The sequence below is a fragment of the Dermochelys coriacea genome, chromosome 8 (assembly GCF_009764565.3).
Source record: "Dermochelys coriacea isolate rDerCor1 chromosome 8, rDerCor1.pri.v4, whole genome shotgun sequence".
In the NCBI taxonomy this organism is placed as follows: domain Eukaryota; kingdom Metazoa; phylum Chordata; order Testudines; family Dermochelyidae; genus Dermochelys; species Dermochelys coriacea.
Window position 1 is genome coordinate 36,691,558 of NC_050075.1, and position 18,963 is coordinate 36,710,520.

Here is an 18,963-nt window from a genome sequence, read left to right on the forward strand (position 1 = left end):
ATAGGGTTTGTTTTCACTGCAGAGCTAATTGTGGGGATCAGCACCCAGGTTAGCCTAGCCTTCTGTGAGTGGCCATGCCGCAGAGCCCTGCCCGAGTGACCTGTTGCCCTCCCATATGAGGATTGCTAGGACTTCTGGGGGCACATCCCACGGTTCTTTGTGCTGCAGCTGGTTGGGCCAATCTGATTCTTTCCGGTGAACTCTGGGAGAATTTGTCCATCTTTCTGGGCACACAGGGGGAATTGTGGGAAGTTATTGGAGGACTATTAGTACGCGAGTGAGCTAGCCTGCGTCCTCACTGCAATGTCGGGGGGGTTACTAGCCTGAGGGAAGCAGCACCTGAGCTTTAGCCTGTACCTGTAGCAGGGCCAGCTAGCCCGGGTTGAAAGCACCACTAAACTCAGGTAAGAGATTTGCGTGCGTGAATAGGAGCAGGGCTGGGGTGACAGCCCAAACTAACTCCTCTGCAGTGAAGATAAGCCCTTATTGGATAGGAACATAAAATCTCATCCTCTGAAGATGACATTTTCCTTGTCTTAAAGCAGGCCACAACACTGTCTCTTTCATCTTGGTGAATTCCAGGAATCAGCACAGACAGGTATAAGGATTTCAGATCAGTCATCCTGATCAGCAGTATCAGCAGAATACTGCCCAGAGAAGTGATGCCGGGAGATATTCATATTACCTGGGTTTTAACTATTACAAGTAAATAGAGAGCTCAAAAGATCAACAAGCTCTTGAGGTTATTGCTGCCCAGACCTCAAATTATTTGTGCAGAATGTATTATTAATTATTATTATTATGATTATGAAGCATTAAGTATATGATTGTAGCACTCACAGATATTGGTCAGGATCGGCGCCCCGTTATGCTAGGTGTTGTACAACCTTCTTAAGGTGGAGAAAATTCTCCTCTCCATCCAGTGGAGGAAAAATCAATCTGGTTAACAGATTGCACAGTCAATGTGTGGAACTCCTTGCCAGAGGATGTTGTGAAGGCCAAGACTATAACAGGGTTCAAAAAAGAACTAGATAAATTCATGGAGGATAGGTCCATCAATGGCTATTAGCCAGGACGGGCAAGGATGGTGTCCCTAGCCCCTGTTTGCCAGAAGCTGGGAATGGGCGACAGGGGATGGATCACTTGATGATTTCCAGTTCTGTTCATTCCCTCTGAAGCATCTGGCATTGACCACTGTCGGACGACAGGATACTGGGTTAGATGGACCTCTGATCTGACCCAGTATGGCCATTCTTATGTTCTTATGTAAAAACTTGGAAGCCATGCAGCAGCAGTGTGATGAAACATGCTATGACGCCAAATCCTGATCCTCACAAAATCAATGGCAAAACTCCCACTGTGGGACTAAGGTTTGGCCATTGCTTACTTACCAAAGACCTGTGTGTGACCTGCCTCTCACTTCAAAGAGTTCTCACAGGCCACATCCTGCAAAAAAAGGCTGGTGTCCCTGCCTTAATAACAATGCAATACATTGCCATCACATTGGAACATGTATTGGTCAGGTACATTGCAATGCTCAGCTCCATTTAGCTTGGTGGTTATACGTATCCTGGTCAGCCGATGTTGATAGTGGAGTCTATGCAGCCATGCAGGCAATGTTCAGGCAAGTCCCAAACAGCGCTTAGATACATGACACTCTTTCCACTCATTTAACGCTGCTTTGGGCAGCTCCTCCATTTGGTGTTGCTGGCCCTTCTAGAGAAAGTCAGATATTTTCCAAATAGCATGCGGAATAGTCAGTTATGGACAAATTGTTTGCATCTTTCGTTAGGTGCCAACACAGCGGTGCTGATTCCCAGTTAGCAGGATGATCAGCACACTTGCAAGGAAGAAAGTCACTAGGCACTCCCTGCGTTCTTTGGGGCTAGGAGAAGGAAATTTGGGAATTAACAAAAGGAACTTCCGTCTCATCCTAGTTGCTGCCCGGACTAGTAGCTGACCGGGTATTTCTGCCAGGAAGGTCTATGAACTGCTCACACTGCCAGCTCCTCTAAAACTCAGCATGCTTGTGATAGATAGGAACGGAGTCCAGCTACCCACACTGTGCACGGAAACATCCCCAAATGCTCTTTGCTTCAAAATGGCCACATGCAGCTCCCCCTTTCTCTAATTCCCTCCACGCACCGCCCAGTTCAGAACACATCCCCAATTTAACCTCTCTCCTGGACCCCAAGTGACTGACATGGCACAGGAGCACAGTGGGTCATTTGAAGGGGGTGCTAAAAATAACCCACTGTATTTAGACTTGCTCGTACCATATACAATAGCTTTCATCCCAGGACCTCAAGACCCTTTCGAAACATTTATTAGCTAAACTCCAAACACCCACAGAGTATTATTCTCTCCATTATACAGATCATAGAATCATAGAATATCAGGGGTGGAAGGAACCTCAGGCCGTCATCTAGTCCAACTCCCTGCTCAAGCAGGATGGTTGATCTGAGGCCCAGAATAGTTAAGTGATTTCCCAAATCACACAGCTCGTTAGATGAAGCCAGCCCTGCCTCACCACGTATATTTACCAGTGTTGGTGTTTTGTGGTAGCTACCACAGACAGGGAAATGCTTGTACTCCACCTGTTAATCATTCAACTTACGTTTTCTCCAATTCTGCTCTCACATACTGGACAAAGGCTTCCAGGTCCGGCGACACGTGGATCAATTAATTTCCCTCTTCTGCATAGCAGGACGCTCTTGTGAGCATAAGCCCACCGCAGTGCTTTTATTTCACATACCTGGTATGTTTCACAGAGATGTTCTTTGGGGATGTCTTGAGCGTGGCAATTCTCCAGGTTGGCCTATAGCTGGCGGAAACACCTCTCCCAGCCTCCCAAAATTCTGGTCCCAGCTACATGGTGAAAAGTAAAGAGCTCTTACGCCTGTATGTTTTGGGGCTGAAAAGCTAGGATTTGGCACTGATTTTTTTTCCTTAAGGGAAAAGTCCCGTTCTCAGCTAATCAGACCTGACCCTGAGCACCAGCACCAGCCTCCCAGTTAACTACGCAAAAACCTACACCAATCACGGACTTTCTGTATAAGACAGGAGTAGACAAAGGGTAAAGCTTGTTCCAGATCTGGGGTCTGTGAACACATGCCCATAAGTGAGGGCATGGCTAGTCCACTAGGACTCCAGAGGAGGAGGTGGCTGATGCCCCAGCCCACTAAAACCACATTATCCCACAGAGCAAATGGCCTGTTACAGCCAGAGTTGTTCAAACTCAGCCAAACAAAAGGGAGTAAGGTGTTCTGCAGCCAAAGCCTTAGGAATGAAAAAAGGAAGGGTCCCTTGCAACTAGAGTATGGATACCCTGAGTCTAGTTCCTCCTCTCTCATGGAAGCAGGCTGGCTTCCCAGGGAGACTAAACTACCAAAACATCCCATGTCCCTTCCAATGGACCACCGTCCCATTTGCCCCCAAGTCTGGGTCTCACTGCAGGTTTTAGCAGTGATGGGGGCGGACACCGTTGGTCCCTCCCCCAGCTAATGGAGAGGGATTTAACAAGACATTAAGCAGGGTCTGAAGACCCTCTTGCACCTAATAGAAGTTGCTTCTGAGACTCGTGGCTTGGGGCTGTGGAGGAAGATACATGGTAGTTCTCTTCCCAGTTGTGCGTGTCAGCCTGGATTTACACCTGCAGTCCTGCCAAAAAGGTGTGTTAGATGGCACGGTTTTGTTGGCGGCTTAGGGTGTAGCTGAGCTGGTGAGGGGTGAACAAAGATTGTGCTCTCCCCTGCTGTCCACATGACGCCACTCAGACAGGGGCGGAACATTGGGTGGGCAGCTGAGGGGGAAACCTAGGGCCCCTGGGGAGGAGAGAGGAGCTCAGAACAGGCAGGGCCAGAGGGAGAAAAAAGGGAGATTGGAAAAGTAGAAGGAGCAGCGTGTCGGCAAAGAGGGAGCTAGCCACAAGATCACAATAATAATGCCCTACAGATCATTCAGCAACATCTATAAAAGGTCCTTTCACAGCCCTGTGGGCACATGCCAATAGCCTCCTATTCCATTCAAGTTGTGTATGACACTCACGGGGTCAATGAGTGTGTACATGAACCGTTTTAATCTGTCCACATCAGTGCAGTTCCGTGTAAAGCTGGGACTGTGTGCATTTCCAGCCAGACATAATGGGCCTCATTCCGATCTCGCGATGGCTGGACACCAGTGACTTCAATGGACTTGTGTCAAGGTTCCTTCCCCACTCTTAATTCTAGGGTACAGATGTGGGGACCTGCATGAAAGACCCCCTAAACTTATTCTTACCAGCTTAGGTTAAAAACTTCCTCAAGGTACAAACTTTGCCTTGGCCTTGAATCGTATGCTGCCACCACCAAGCGTTTTAAACAAAGAACAGGGAAAGAGCCCACTTGGAGATGTCTTCCCCCAAAATATCCCCCTAAGCCCTACACCCTCTTTCCCGGGGAAGGCTTGATAATAATCCTCACCAATTGGTACAGGTGAATACAAACCCAAACCCTTGGATCTTAAGAATAATGAAAAATCAATCAGGTTCTTAAAAGAAGATTTTTAATTAAAGAAAAGGTAAAAGAATCACCTCTGCAAAATCAGGATGGTAAATACCTTACAGGCTAATCAGATTCAAAACATAGAGAATCCCTCTAGGCAAAACCTTAAGTTACCAAAAAGACTCAAAAACAGGAATATACATTCCCTCCAGCACAGCTTATTTTACCAGCCATTAAACAAAAGGAAATCTAACGCATTTTCTAGCTAGATTACTTACTAACTTAACAGGAGTTGGAAGGCTTGCATTTATGATCTGTTCCCGGTAAAAGCATCACACAGACAGACAGACCCCTTTGTTTCCCTGCCCCTCCAGATTTGAAAGTATCTTGTCCCCTCATTGGTCATTTTGGGTCAGGTACCAGTGAGGTTACCTTAGCTTCCTAACCCTTTACAGGTGAAAGGGTTTTGCCTCTGGCCAGGAGGGATTTTATAGCACTGATACAGAAAGGTGGCTAACCTTCCCTTTATATTTATGACAGCTTGCTCCTCATTTGCACCCACCCAGCTGCCCAAAAGGGTTAAGGAGGACAAAATGCCCTTGGATAATCCAGAGGCTAAATTTCAATCCAGTGCTAGGCACAGGGACTGCAGTACTGATTGTGATACAACCCAGTAAACAAAAATAATTCCAGCCCGTGGTGTCATGCCAAGCTAGTGCCACAACCAGAGATCAGACAGAATGCAGGAGGGTTCCCAATGCCATTGTATCATTATTAAACCGTTATCCCAGCCGATTAGCAGCAGCTGATCATAATCAATGCAAATATCTGCCTCTTGCCCATATATTGGTAGAAACTGCCTTGCTCTTCTATTAAGTACAGTGTGTCCTTCCACAGATTCTGCAAATGCCTTTTAATTCTCCTCAGTGCTTCACTCCAGACATTGGACACAGCCCTAGCTTATCAGTATCTTCATTTTTTTCCCCCAATCGCTTCCACAGTCTGTTGGCTTTAAGATCTAGACCCTGAGGCTGCAATCAGATCCTCTGCAGGCATCCATTTGCACTGATGCAGATCTGACTGCAGAATCCAGGCCTTCACTTGTGCCAAGCACCTGCATAAATATGCCACCCTGGGCTTTTCACCAGAGTTCCTCATGCCCAGCTCCCAACCCACCTGCCTTCCCCCAAACGGAGCTGTAATTTCAGAAATCTTGGAAGGGCCAAACTGACTGTAAGAAAAAAATCACAAACGTGGTTTAGCCTAACTTACCTTGAGAAACTCAGAGGGACTGAGTTGTTGGTCATATAAAAGCTGTTACCTTACCCACCTTATCTCTCTAATACCCTGGGACCGACAGGGCTACACCACCACTGCATACACTCACTAGGGGACAGAGAATATTAGGCCAACATTTGGCACACTGTACCTCCTCTGCAAATCACATAAAGAAGGGACAGGACCAACAGCCAAGGAAAACACCAATGCACAAGGGAAAACTAAGTTAACTGGGCGACTCCTGCATCTAAAGATCTAACATACGCTCCACCCGCCTAAAGCAAAGAGTAGTTAGTGGCAAAGGGTCAGACTTACAGCAGTGTAAACCCAGAGTTATTCAATTCAGTTCAGTGGAGTTGCGTTGAAATTATAGCATGGAAGAAGAGCAGAGTCGCAGGGCATGTCTGCCCTGGCCTGCAATTCAGACTGGGGGGCTGCGAACTGCAGCGTGCCCCAAAGTGTCGCACTGTATCGCCCCCACGTTGACGCTGGGGGTGCAAAGGTGGAGGCCCCCGGTTGGCAGTATTGTAGTCCTCTTCAGACAGGACTACATTCAGACGAACTAGGGACCATTTAGCTGAGGCCTGCAGCATTCACATGGGGGAAGTTAAAGCACAGCACTTTGGTGCACTCTGCCAGCCACAGCCCCACAGACAGCCCCAGCAGAATAGCTGTAGTTCTCATCATTAGGGTTTTAACACTCGCTGTGGCCTTGACAACTTGGGGATCATGAGGGATGGGCCCTGGCTCACATACAACCCAGCTCCAAACGTTGTGTGCGCTTGTGCGCTCACACACTCCTCTTTGGCAGGCAATGGCCAACTTTGGGACAAGAAACTCTTTTCAGCTAAATATCATCTGTTATCCCCATTTTCCTCCCATGGTCCATCCCCCATCCATGCTTTGAGTCCTGTTACAACAGCTATCAAAACTGGTGAGTTTGTCTTGCCATTGCTACATGGGTTCAGAGGTGACCTTTTTGGATATGAGTGGCTGCAGGGTATAAACCCATTGGAGTTTTGTTTGGGATTCTGCTTCAGTGACTTGGCATAGATCATCACGCCAGAAGGGACCACCAGATCATCTAGTCTGATCTCCTGTATCTCACAGGCCACCAACACCCCTCAGCACCCACACACTAAACCCAACAACCAAAATTAGACCAGAGCATTACAGCCCAAAGGAAACTGAACTATTATGTGCCACAGGCCATGAAAAGAAGGGACCGAGGTGTGAACATTGCCCCTATGGGCATCCACCAGCAGAGCACAAATCAGCTAACTTGTATCCCACATAGATCTACCCACCTCTGCATCTTTTGTTCATTATCCTGCCTCTCTCTGTCTATCATGGATCTCATGTCACCATATTCCGTGAAATGAGACTGCACTGGTGAATTCCCCCAAAGGAATTGTCTTCCCTGAGGAAGCTGCAGATAGAGGATGCTGCAGTGCTGGGATCAGGGCAGGTCTCAAGAGGAGATCTCTGCTCATCTCTATCAGGAGGCAACTGACGTTCAGGGTGAGATCCAGAGAGGATGGTCACCAGGTGCCACTAGGAGTGATTGGCCTGGAGGGCTACACAGGGCAGCCGGTTCTAAAAGGAGTGCAACTCCGCTGTCTTGCTCTGAAGACACCAGCGTCCCAGTTATAGAGGAGTGCCTTGCACTGAGGGTTCCCCAGCAGCTGAGTTCACCCATTAAAAGTCAGGTGTACCAGCAGATGGCCCTGACACCAGTCAGAGGAGATGATCTCTCACCTGCTCTCTATAGGCCAATCAATGATGGAGACAAGTGGACTGTTGGCATTAGTGTAACAACAACACGCAAAGAACAAGGTTGTGTGGTTTGGATTGGGGAACTGGCGACGACGGTTGCTATAATTTAGTTCAAGCGTCATGTACCTTGTGTGTTAAGGTGAAGGCAGGAGGCCCTTGACTGACATCCCCCAATGCCTGGCCATGTGTGTGTCAAGAATTAATGCTGCACACACGTGGTGATCGAGAAACTGGTGGGCTCCATGCCTGGCTGTCGCTGTGGTGTCCAGATCCCACGTTCTCCGATGGTGCACGTGGAGATGTCCCTTAGGACTCTCCTCGCCTGTGGGGTTAGCACAGGGGTTTCCCTTGCAGACCTGCCAGGCACACTGCCATCATTGGGCTCTGTTCTGCAGGACTCTCTTACTATTCTCAGACTGTCTGCCAGAGCCCCCGGCTGCACCGACTTTGCACTGAGTCTGTGCCTCACTGCTTGCCCCAATGCATGTTTTAACAGCGCTCAGCTTAATTTCATCCAGTATGTGCATGGGCAGCACTGCAGAGAAACATCATTAGCAGAGTAATTGCTTGTTAGAAGACAGTTATCTGACCATGTCTGTGCTATTTAACCATTGGGATTTGTAACAGTTGCATGCAATAGAACATGGCAATGTCTGTGTGTCAGTGGGCTGTGAGTGCCAGTGCGGGTTCCATGAAACAGGGATCATTTATGGATGCCTTGTGAAGGAAAGACAGTAAAGGTGAAGGGGAAGACATTCTTAGACTTGCTGCTTTATTAGATGTCTAACTAGAGACAACTGCCAAGATTTTCCCAGGAGGCAGACAAATTTTCAGCACACTAGCACCTCTCAGCTTTGAAAATTCCACTGGTTACAAGAGCAGCCAACAATGAGCTCTCAGCTTTCCTACTGCATGTTCCATAAGCCCTTTGAAAATCCCACTACAGATTTGCTTGAAATCCTTGATGTCAGTAAAATTTTACATCCAGTTGTGCTGTTTTAATTGGGAGTGGCTGGGCCATTACTCATATTGAATCTATTTCCCTATGTTAAGCATCCTCACATCTTCTTGTCAACTGTCTAAATGGGCCATCTTGATTATCACTACAAAAGTTTTTTTCTCCTGCTGATAATAGCTCATCTTAATTAATTAGCCTCTTACAGTTGTATGGCAACTTCCACCTTCTCTGTATGTATATATAGATCTTATTATTATATGTTCCGTTCTATGCATCTGATGAAGTGGGCTGTAGCCCATGAAAGCTTATGCTCTAATAAATTTGTCAGAATCTAAGGTGCCACAAGTCCCCCTGTTCTTTTTGCGGATACAGATTAACACGACTGCTACTCTGAAACCTTAATTTTCATTGTATGACACACACACACAAAACACTGTATAATTTACCCTAAGGGATTTCCTGGGGCTTGGGCGCTTGCTGGGAGGACCGCTGTGTCATTTATTAAATGGAATGACTCTTAAAAAGAGGGAGAATTTCACCAGTGTGATCAGCGATTACCAAATCTGGCAAGGTCCGTTATTATTATGACTGCTATTTAGTGGCCTAGGTGAAATGGATTGGTGGAGCCCAGTTCATTCCCAAGATATTCCCTCATCACAAAACAACCTTGCAACAGACATTAACAGAGGCGGTGTCTCCTTTGCATTAGATTACTATTTTGCATTCTACTTAGGCCTACCCATGAAGAACTCTTGTATATTTCAGCTGCTGCATCCAGAGTACGGCTACCCGTTTACATAGTGGTGCTTCTCTGATGGAGATGGCTGTACCTGTGCACTGGCTTCTGATTTGTTTCCAAACGCAATTCAAGGCAGTAGTTGTGATTTATAAAGCCTTTTATGGTTCAGATCCTGTGTATATGAGAACCTGCTCCCCACAGTGTTTTACCCCAGTAGTTGTGATAACTGAGGGGGCATTGGAGCTAAAAGTCTGCTGCTGTTTTTGTCAAAGGATGGGTGGCCAGAATTCTGAGTGCAAGGCCCTTAGCTCTGGAACTCATTTATTATTTGGATTGTGGTAGTGCCTAGGTACTCCAGTCTCTGTTGACCTCCAGGACACACTGCAAGGACTGTATATTTACCCAGGCTTTTCTGAACTAAGAGGAATCAGTAGAGTGACACGTCTTCATTTTATAGACTTGGTTTGTTTTAATAATAGCTCAACCTCTATGTTTTTCATTTATTTCTAAAATATGGGCATCTGCCGGCTGGGATAGGCACAGTTCTATGCCCCCAAAAGTAAGCAATAAAATAAACACTTGGCCCCCGTTTTGGCAGGCTCAGCTGAGAACCCAAGGACAGAATCGGTCACAAAGTCTGAGCTACCTTTCACGTCAGGGCAGAGGCAAAATTCTGCACCTGAGCAAAACTGAGTCGGCACATTGTGTGAATGTGCCATCTTTGCAAGAAGAAAAAGCTTTCTGCAGCAAAATGACCATTTTCCATTTGCAAAAGCTCAAGGAAAGAAGGAGATAGCTTTCGCTTTCCTGCGAACGACAGGAAGTGTGATTTTTCTGAAGGTGGTGCGAAATAGTTTCAGACAGCTCTAATTAGCAGGGCAGTGAGCAAGGGAAGCTGACACTGCTGCTGCCTGTGTTGTACCTGTTCTGGGGATAAAGAGAGACTATCGAGCCAGCACCTTTCACCAGCATTATATTCAGTTCATTGTTTATTTGAAATGTGTTGAATGAATTACCCAAAGAAAAAGGAACGAGCATTTTCTGCAGATTGTGCACAAGGTGCTAGTGTGCTTTAAATGCTGTTTTGGATGGGACCACAGATATTCAGTTCTCAGGAAGGTACATTTGCCATTGTGTGCTCAAAACTTTGAGCACCCATCCCTGATTAACATCAGCTGGTGTGGCAAAGCCAATGCCAAGTTCAGCAAGTTGAGAAATGTACCTCCCAGCAAAAGTGATGTGATATTTAGGGCCCCATCCTGCAATCCTTTTGCATTCAAAACTGGCTTTGCGGTCAACAAGAATTCTGAATGTCTATTGCATGCAAGATCAGGCACTCTATCTCTAAGGAGCATCAACTGTAGTAATAAAGCCCAAGCTTGGACATACTTTCTATGGAGCATAGTTCTTACTGCTGTGAATAGCCCTATTTAATTGTAATAGCAAACACTATGCCCTACACTGGACTTCCATAGTGCTTTCTATCAAGGGTCTCAAAGAGATGTACAAACCTGCTCTGGGAGGCAAGTTGATATTAAAATTCCTGTGGGGAAACTGAGGCACAACGGGCTCAATTGGCTTGCTCAAGATCACAGAATTAGTCTTTAATAGAGCCCAGGTCTCCGGACTCTATATCTTATGCTTTAACAACAAAGCCATCCCTCCCCTCACTCAACTAGATATTTTAAAATATATATTAAGCTTGCAGAGCGGTATTTATTTAGTCATTTAAAGTGTAAAACAGCTGAAGTTGCTGAATGCTCTTTAAAGGTCTGATCCCACTTCCAGTAAAGTCAGTGGCACAATTTCCCATCGTCTTCAACAGAAACGGGAGTAGGCCAAAGCCAAAATTCCACTGGTCACTGTAAATGTTTGAGGGGAAGCGAAGGTTGCCTCATGGACATATTCCTTCCTCCTTGGTCCACCCACATGTGCATAGAGAAATGAGGTCACCCCAAAACAAGCAGCAAATGGATGCCAAAAGAAAATCCATGTGAAGGATACATACTAAAGAAAATAAATCTATAACAATATAGGTAGCAATAACACAGCTAGAATATTGGTTGTCAAAGAGGCTTTTTAAATGGCCTTTAGGCAGATAGATATCCCGACCCACACTATCCCATGACACACACAATACCACCATGCTGAAAGCATCCCACCTTTCATCCAAGGAACTCCCAGTGTTCCCAAACATTCATTAATCCCCCAACTCCACTGAGAGAAGGTGACAACTATTCTATGCATCTTGCAGATAGGTAGACTGAGGCAAAGAGCTCTTCCCTGTCCTTTCCCAAAGTCAGTCAGGGACAGAGTTGAGAACAGAACCCAGAAGTCCCAACACCCAGAGCCTTGGTCTAACTATGGGGACACTGCCTCCAACATCATGACACACTTAAGGGAGATGCAGGTTAGACGCACGACGGATGCACACTTTATGAAGATACTTTTGAAAATTAAAATCCTAGGTACTTGATCCCTATCACCTGTATTGTGTATTGTCCTGCCCTTTTGCACCATACAGACTTATTATTCTAATAGGTCCTCTGCATCTCATCAGGGACCCGATCATCCGGCCTGTCCCCCCTTTATATCCTGCCCCTCAGCCTTCTGGCTGAGCACTAGATGGCCCTCGTTTCAACACTGTTCCTTTGCAGAACACCATGCGAGACACATCTTTGTAGCACGTCAGCCCATGAACTCAAACCTGCAATCTGACCCTGCAACATGCCGAGCACCCTCAGCTCCCACTAAAGTCAATGGGGAGCAGAGGGCACGCTGCCCCTCTCAAGAAGTGCTGCACTGCTTCCAGAATCAAGCTCTTAATTTCTAAAGCAGAGCAGAACACAAACCACTAGACACCAGGCTCACTCCTGAGACTGGCCACAGAGGGGAAGCAAGCAGCCATTTGAGGTCCTAGTTCTTGTAGAAATGACATTAGAGCAGAGCTATTAAGTCCATCTCCTTGCCAGTGCAGGAGGGTTCCCTAGGCTCCGCTCTTCAGTGCTCCGCACAGTCTAGTTTTCAACGTCCCAAACAATGGTACACCCGCCACTTCCCTTAGAGACCACTCCATGATCTAACAGGGGACCCGCAATCCCATGCTAATTCTGGAGCTCATGGACCACTTCCATCTCCCTCTTTCACAGCAGGAAACAACTCACCAGCAAGCCCAATTTTCTTCTCCGGCACAAGGCAAGCAGGGAGAAGACAAATCATGGCCTGATTGCCCAATACACGCACCTCCAGCAGCTGGGGGCATCACAAATCAAAAGATCAGTCCTACCCAGCATGTCACCTTCGACACTAACCTCCCAGTATTGTACTGGCACACAGGAGAGCAGAAGTTAATGGGTCGTCAAAATGTTAGTGCAATGAAGTTGCTGTTCAATTCTGTTACTTAACATAACCACCTTTATGACAGTTACTATGTCCCAGCTTCTTTATTTTGCAACCTGCCGTACAGCTCTGATGAGACAACAGCACTGACAATCTGCAGATTCTTTTAGCCAAGAGGCCTTTTTCAGACTGTTGAAAATACAGAAATAAGTGCATTAGGGCCAAGAAGGCAACGTGGTCAGAATGGCAGCTCTTATCTGGCTAGCTACAGCAGCCTACGCGCTTTCCTTTAACCCTCTGAGCCAGATCCAGGAAGGAGCAGAGCTCTCTCGGCTCTCAGCAAAATCACTTGGGGTTGCTTAGAACCTTGCAGAATTGTGCCTTTTCTTGATGGACTAAAGCATGCAACCTACTTGCTGATGTGGTACCATCTGACTCCAGATGACAACCCCATGGAATTTACCAATATGCTTCATGGTATGTACTTTTTTATTTTGAGACAGTTATTTCACTAAATGTTATATGTTCGTGTTGGTCCATATACATACATAAATTAAATACAGATCTCCTGATATTTATGTTCTTAGCCCATTCTTCTCAACGGCAATTTATATGTGAGGTTCCTTCTCTCTCTCCCATTAATAGCAATTGTAAACTTCTCTTTGTGATAATAGCTAAAGAGCAGACAGAGCCTAACAATCTAGGATCAATCCTCTTCAATGGCAAAGTATTTGCCCCAGAAAAGCCTACTTTAAAAAAAAAAATTAAATGTTCATTATAGAGCTAAGTATAACTAGCATGTCACATAGCCTTTCATGGGGAAAAGGTCTATTAACCTGATGAGTGAGTACCTATATAGGGAATCTGAATCATCTTGAGATATACACTGCATATATTTATAATCCATTGACCAAATTGGAACCTGTCCTAAGGAGAAATTTGTTGTTCCTTTTCCACTGCACCACAGGGTTCTCACCACTTCCTGGACCATGGTGTGGTGTCTGAGAATTAAAGCCAAACTAAGGGCCAAGCTCACATCCTAAACCTGGTCAAAATCATTCAATGCAAACAAAAATAATCAAAGATCATTAAAGCATGAAATTTTAAAACCATATACCAGCTTTTCCAGATTACAATAATGAAATTCCAGGCCAAAAAGTAGTAATAAATAAACCAACACTTTCCTGTTGAACTAATTTGACATCTCTATTTGCAAATAACCTGATGAAATCTAAGATATATAGTACAGAACAAATACAATATGTTACTTTAAGAAAAACTAAATATGGAGGAAGAAAAAACTTCAGAAAATTAGAACACCATTTTGACAGATGCAAAACTTTTCAATAATTATTGCACATCCCTGCTAACCAGCCTATTCCAAAACCCATACACATGTCAATAAAATATTGGTCTCTGCATTTGTAAACATGTTATCTGCTATAGGAAAGCAGTGCATTGGATGCAATTTAGTGGCTACAGAGTTGATGGGGCCAGAACTTCATGCTATTACAAGGTCTTTCATTCAGTAGATTGGCTGCAGTTATCAACGAAAAGCAAGAACAAAAAGAAACATTAAATATGAAAAAACATAAGACACTGACAACAAAAGCACAAACAAAAAGAACAACGAGATCCAATTTCAAAATAGTCTCTGAATTAAATCGCAAATTGTACCAAAGCAGCTCGTGTTTATTTGACTTTCTGACACCAAGGAACGTGTTATGCAGCTGCACCGTTCCACCAGCACCCTGGATGCTATCTCCCTGATCACCTGCATGCCTGTACTGCAACCAGCCTAGAGGTGACGGATGCAGTCAATACGGATTGCCGTTAAGGTGTTAGTGCACAACTGACAACGTCCAGCAGGAGTAAGTTACCAGGATAGGTCATCGTCAAACATCTGAAAGAAATTCTGTTCCAGGCAGCCTTCGCACTCTTCAAGGAAATCAAAGATCAACGACAAAAATGGAGTTCACCTCACAAGGGCTGGCTCGTGTTCCCTCAAGAAGCAACCTTTCTAAGCTGCTTTGGAAAAGCAGGACAGCCCACAGGAACAGAAACGATCCACACATAGAAAAACAGCCACCGGGAAAGTCAGTCTACAACCCCCGAGTTACATTTCTGTGGCTGTGGACATGGGGCAGCAAGGAAGGCGTTGGTTACATGAGTTGCGTGCCTGCCTTACCCTAGGAGAAGCAGCGTTCAACATGCAGATCAGGAGTTTGTAAAACAGAGCAAGTCATATTCAGCAAATCAAATTCAATGCCCTCACACCTGCTCCCCTCTAGTCTCCCGTCCTCAAATCAAGCCTGCTAGCATTTCCCAGTCACTAAGGGGAGAGACAAACGGTCTCCAGGTGCAGGTACCTATTCCTGACGCACAACTCCACAGACACAACAAACACATGACAAACACTAAACTTTCTTTTTTTCTACGTGTAACCCCAGGGCGATGCTGGGATGGCAGGTCTCCAGCAGCACGTGCCAGCCACCAAACGCAGCTCCCAAACGGTTTGGTGGTGCGGTAGGCAGAGGGAGTCTGCTGGCTGCCCATCCCCACCTGCCTGGCCCCCAGACGCCCCACACACCCAGACTAACCCCCTTAAATCCCCGCAACTGCAGCTCCGTGACCGGAGAGAGGAAGGCAGCCCCAGGCAACTCACCGCAGTCTGCGCACAGGATCCTGCCCACATCCTTCTTGAGGTTCTTGCCGCTGGTGTCCAGGGGGGCGAAGGATGTCCTGAAGACCAGGGGCTGCTCGGTGGGCTCCAGGAAGAAGATGTAGCGGTGGTTCCTCTTCACTTTGAAGCAGGGCGCCGGGGAGCCCGCACTGCCCACGCTGATCAGCTGCTCGCGCTGCAGCCCCCCGCTGTTGCGGGGCCACAGGTCCAAGACTTTCACCGGGACCACCCCAGCGGAGGCAGGGGGCTCGCGGGTGCCATTGCCGCTGCCGGGCGCGGGGGGCAGCGCCTGCACCTTGCCCTCCACCACCACGGCCGCGGTGTACGCCTGGTCCTGCACCGATTTGAGGCTGGGGGAGTAGCAGGCGAGAGACACCCCGAAGAGCAGCATGGAGAAGCCCGGGGTCGGATCGCGCCTCATGCCGGCGGCTGCTGCGGCGGCTCCTGTCCGGGCTGCAGGGCTGCGGCTGCTCGGGAGGCGCAGCGGGGCGGGCGCTGCTGCTGCTGGCGCAAGGAGCCTCCTCCAGTCGCGGCGCTGAGCAGCAGACCTGCCGCATCTGGCCAGGCCATTTGGGGGGCTGCCGCTTCGCCGCCGCTTCGGGAGGGGAACCAGAGGCGCTGGAGGACCGGAAACAGCGTAATCTCAGCGCCCGCGGGGCCGGCACAGCAGCCTCCCCAGCCGCCAGGGCACGGAGCTGCAGGGCGCACGGACTCTGGGCGCCCTGCCCCCAGGCACCGGCGGATGGAGCCAGGGAAGGCAGGGGGCTGCCCGCCCGCGTCGGGCAGGGGCCCCGAGGGGATGCCCCGGCCTCTGCAGAGCGCACCCGACTTGTGCTGACCCGCTGCGCCGGGAGCGCCCTGAAATCCCCAGCAGGGTCTGGCCCCGCTGCCCCGCGCGGCCCCTGCCCGAGTCCTGCCTGGGCCAGCCAGTCCCAGCGGCTGGGCAGGTGAGTCCCCGCGGAGCAGGTGACTTCCCCGATCCCCGGGGATTTTGTCCCCAGCGCCCTTCGGAAGGGGTCCCGGGGAACGCTGAGCGCGGCTCCCCGTGCAGGGGATCTCCGGGACTCCCTGCGCCCCGGAAGAGCCGGTGTCAGTGCTCCCCGGAACCTCTCCGACCGGAGCCCGCTCCCTTGGGGGGAGGGTGTCGGGGACTCCCTGCCCCCTCGGGGATTCAGCCCTCTGCAGGGCAGGGCGGGGACGCCCGGTGCAAGGGACCCCCCCCCCATGCGAGTGGGGGCTGCAAAGAGAGTCGCGAGGCAACCCGCGGTCTCCCGAGCAGATGCTCAGTTCAGGGCTTCCCTTGGCGGCCCCTCCAGAAGGTGCCACATTGATGCGCGCTCAGTCACCTACCTCTATGCCATGCCTCGAGCCCGAGGGTCCCCGGGAGCTGCCCCGCGAGCCGCAGAGAGCCCCGGGCACCCGGACTGCCGATGTCTCGCCCCTCAGCCTGCAGCAAGGACACTAGGAGCCGGTGGCTGCAGCAGGCGGGGGTGGGGGGAACCTACCAGTAAGTCACTGGGTTTACATTTGTGTTGCCAGAGGGCCTAGCTGACTCCCCAGCATTGCCCTGTTTTATTGGTGCGACTGGCAGCCTGCAATTGCAAGAGGGGTGGGCTGGAAACGGGGGCAGAGCCGATCTCGCCTAGCGTGGGGAGGGTGGCCGGGAGGGGGGTCCCGGGGATGGGAGGAGGGAGGGAGAACTAGATAGCTGATTTCTGCAGCCCTTGGCATTCCGATCACATCCTCTCAAGACCTGCCCATCTCCACACTGCATTACAGCTCCGGTCAAAACACGAGCATTTCCCTCCTCAACCCCACAATCAGCTAAACCACATTCGGGACGGGAGGAAGCGCCGCTTAACCGGTTGCAACGGAATATTATCTGTTGCCAGGGGCACCAGCCCTGCAGATTTCACAACTCCAAACTGGCAACAGGGTTGGGCCGCCCTGCCCTACACATCTACTTTCCTGTCTCAAGATTACTTTGGAGCTGGAATTTTATGCATGACACCCCAGTCAAATGCAGTTTAAGAAAAAGAAACTAACTGGCAAAAGAAAAGATAGCAGCTGAAGAGAAAATGGCTTCTTTCATGGAGTGATCCCTGCTGTCTCTCCTTAATAAACAAACAAGATAATAACAAGACTTTCCCACTGCAGTGGGTTTTCAGGAGAAGGCAATTTAAGTTCAGAAAAGTTGTTTATTTTTAAAGATGGTGCTCCCCTGTCTGTATTCCTTATAATCCCATAGGAAATCATTGCTGAAGCTGCAAGCCACGGCAGTTTAAGAAGAGTAGTTAATAGCAGAGGATTTTCAAAAAGGCAAATTCTGCCTCTGGAATCCACAGCCCGTGGGTTCCCATTGTTGTGGTAATTGACACTAGGGGGTGAGATAATCGCATACATTGTGATCCCGGCCTGCTTTGCTGCCATCTGCCATTGACTTTAGTTGGAGTGGGATCAGACCCAAATATGTGCATTGTTATTATGTCAGTAGTGTTCTTGGCAGTGATACAACACACAGATAAAGGCAGGGGCCTTTCCCCACCAAGCTTACACTCTAAAAGAAAAGTCAGGCAAGAATTCACTGGGAGACTCCAAGGATGGTTAGAGCCACTAATGATTTTTTAAATAAATTGGGGTGATAGATAATGATGGTGTAATATGTACCTTTGGATCCCCAGGGCCCTCCATGTTTATGATTGTGAATCGATATCTCAAAAAAAAAAGTGGAATCATCCAGAATGGGTGGAATTAATAAATGTTCAAATTCCTTGTATTCTACCATCTTTCCTATGCAGAGCTGAATTCAGTGTTATGCATGTACATTTCTCCCAGAAGTTACCACTGACTTTTGATAGTGCATGAGTCCATTCAGATCTTCAGCCGGTATGAAGCCATCAATTTTATTTAAATACATACTCCCACTACCAAGGTTGCTTAGATCATGTCCTCTGGGTAATTCTTTAACTTCAAACAATGTATTGTGTTACTAGGCACATTTATCACATTTAGAGTCTCAGAAACATTTTTCATTGTTAGAACCTTTGCTAAACATATTTCTCTTTGGCTTTCTGTTTTTCCCCCCAATTCAGATTATCCTGAGTAGTTTCTAGGTCCAGAGAAACCTGCAGTAAAGCCACAGTTCAGCAAGATACTTAAGCACCTGCATAGTTTTAAGCAGGACTAGTCTCATTAAAAGCAAGTTAAGCAGGTGCTTAAATACCTTGCTGAATCAGAGCCTAAGACTCACTTCCGAGAAGCAACCCGCTGATGTTTTTTTCCATTTCTAATTGTTCGTGGTGAATTAAGGCTGGAATTAAACCATCCTTAGCCATACTTAAGGCTAAGATAGTTGATTTGTTCTGTCTTTGTTCGGCACCTAGCACAACTGGTTCCTAGTCTGTGAGTGGGGTCCTCGTTGCTGCTACAAGACAAGTAACAAAAAATAATTCTAATAACATGTTCAATGGCACCATTAAGTAGGCATCTTATTCCCTTGGGTGTCTTTGACAACCCCAGCCTTTGTGCTAGTAGATGCCACCCCTGGAGACTGAAGCCCTCTTTTTACTCATAGAACAGATACCATGTGGGCAGTGGTGATGAAAGCAGCCCTTCTCAAATGCCCTGCAGGACCATGGCTAAAGGTGATGGGGCGGTTCATGCTCCATGCCCATTCTAATCTTTAGTCTCTCTGCATTGAGACTGCCAA

At 47.9% G+C, this 18,963-nt stretch overlaps 1 protein-coding gene across 1 annotated transcript in view; it reads right to left on the reverse strand.

Annotated features, from left to right (window-relative positions):
- NRG2 (neuregulin 2) overlaps positions 1-16,729 on the reverse strand; it is a 293,165-nt gene extending 276,436 nt beyond the window's left edge. Inside the window, exons 1-2 of the mRNA XM_038412862.2 lie at positions 16,605-16,729; positions 15,237-15,872 (exon numbers count right to left, since the gene is read on the reverse strand). Coding sequence (XP_038268790.2) covers positions 15,237-15,675 — 439 coding nt within the window. The 5' untranslated portion in view covers positions 15,676-15,872; positions 16,605-16,729. The remainder of the gene's footprint in view (positions 1-15,236; positions 15,873-16,604) is intronic.
- Between the last annotated feature and the right edge of the window lie 2,234 nt (positions 16,730-18,963).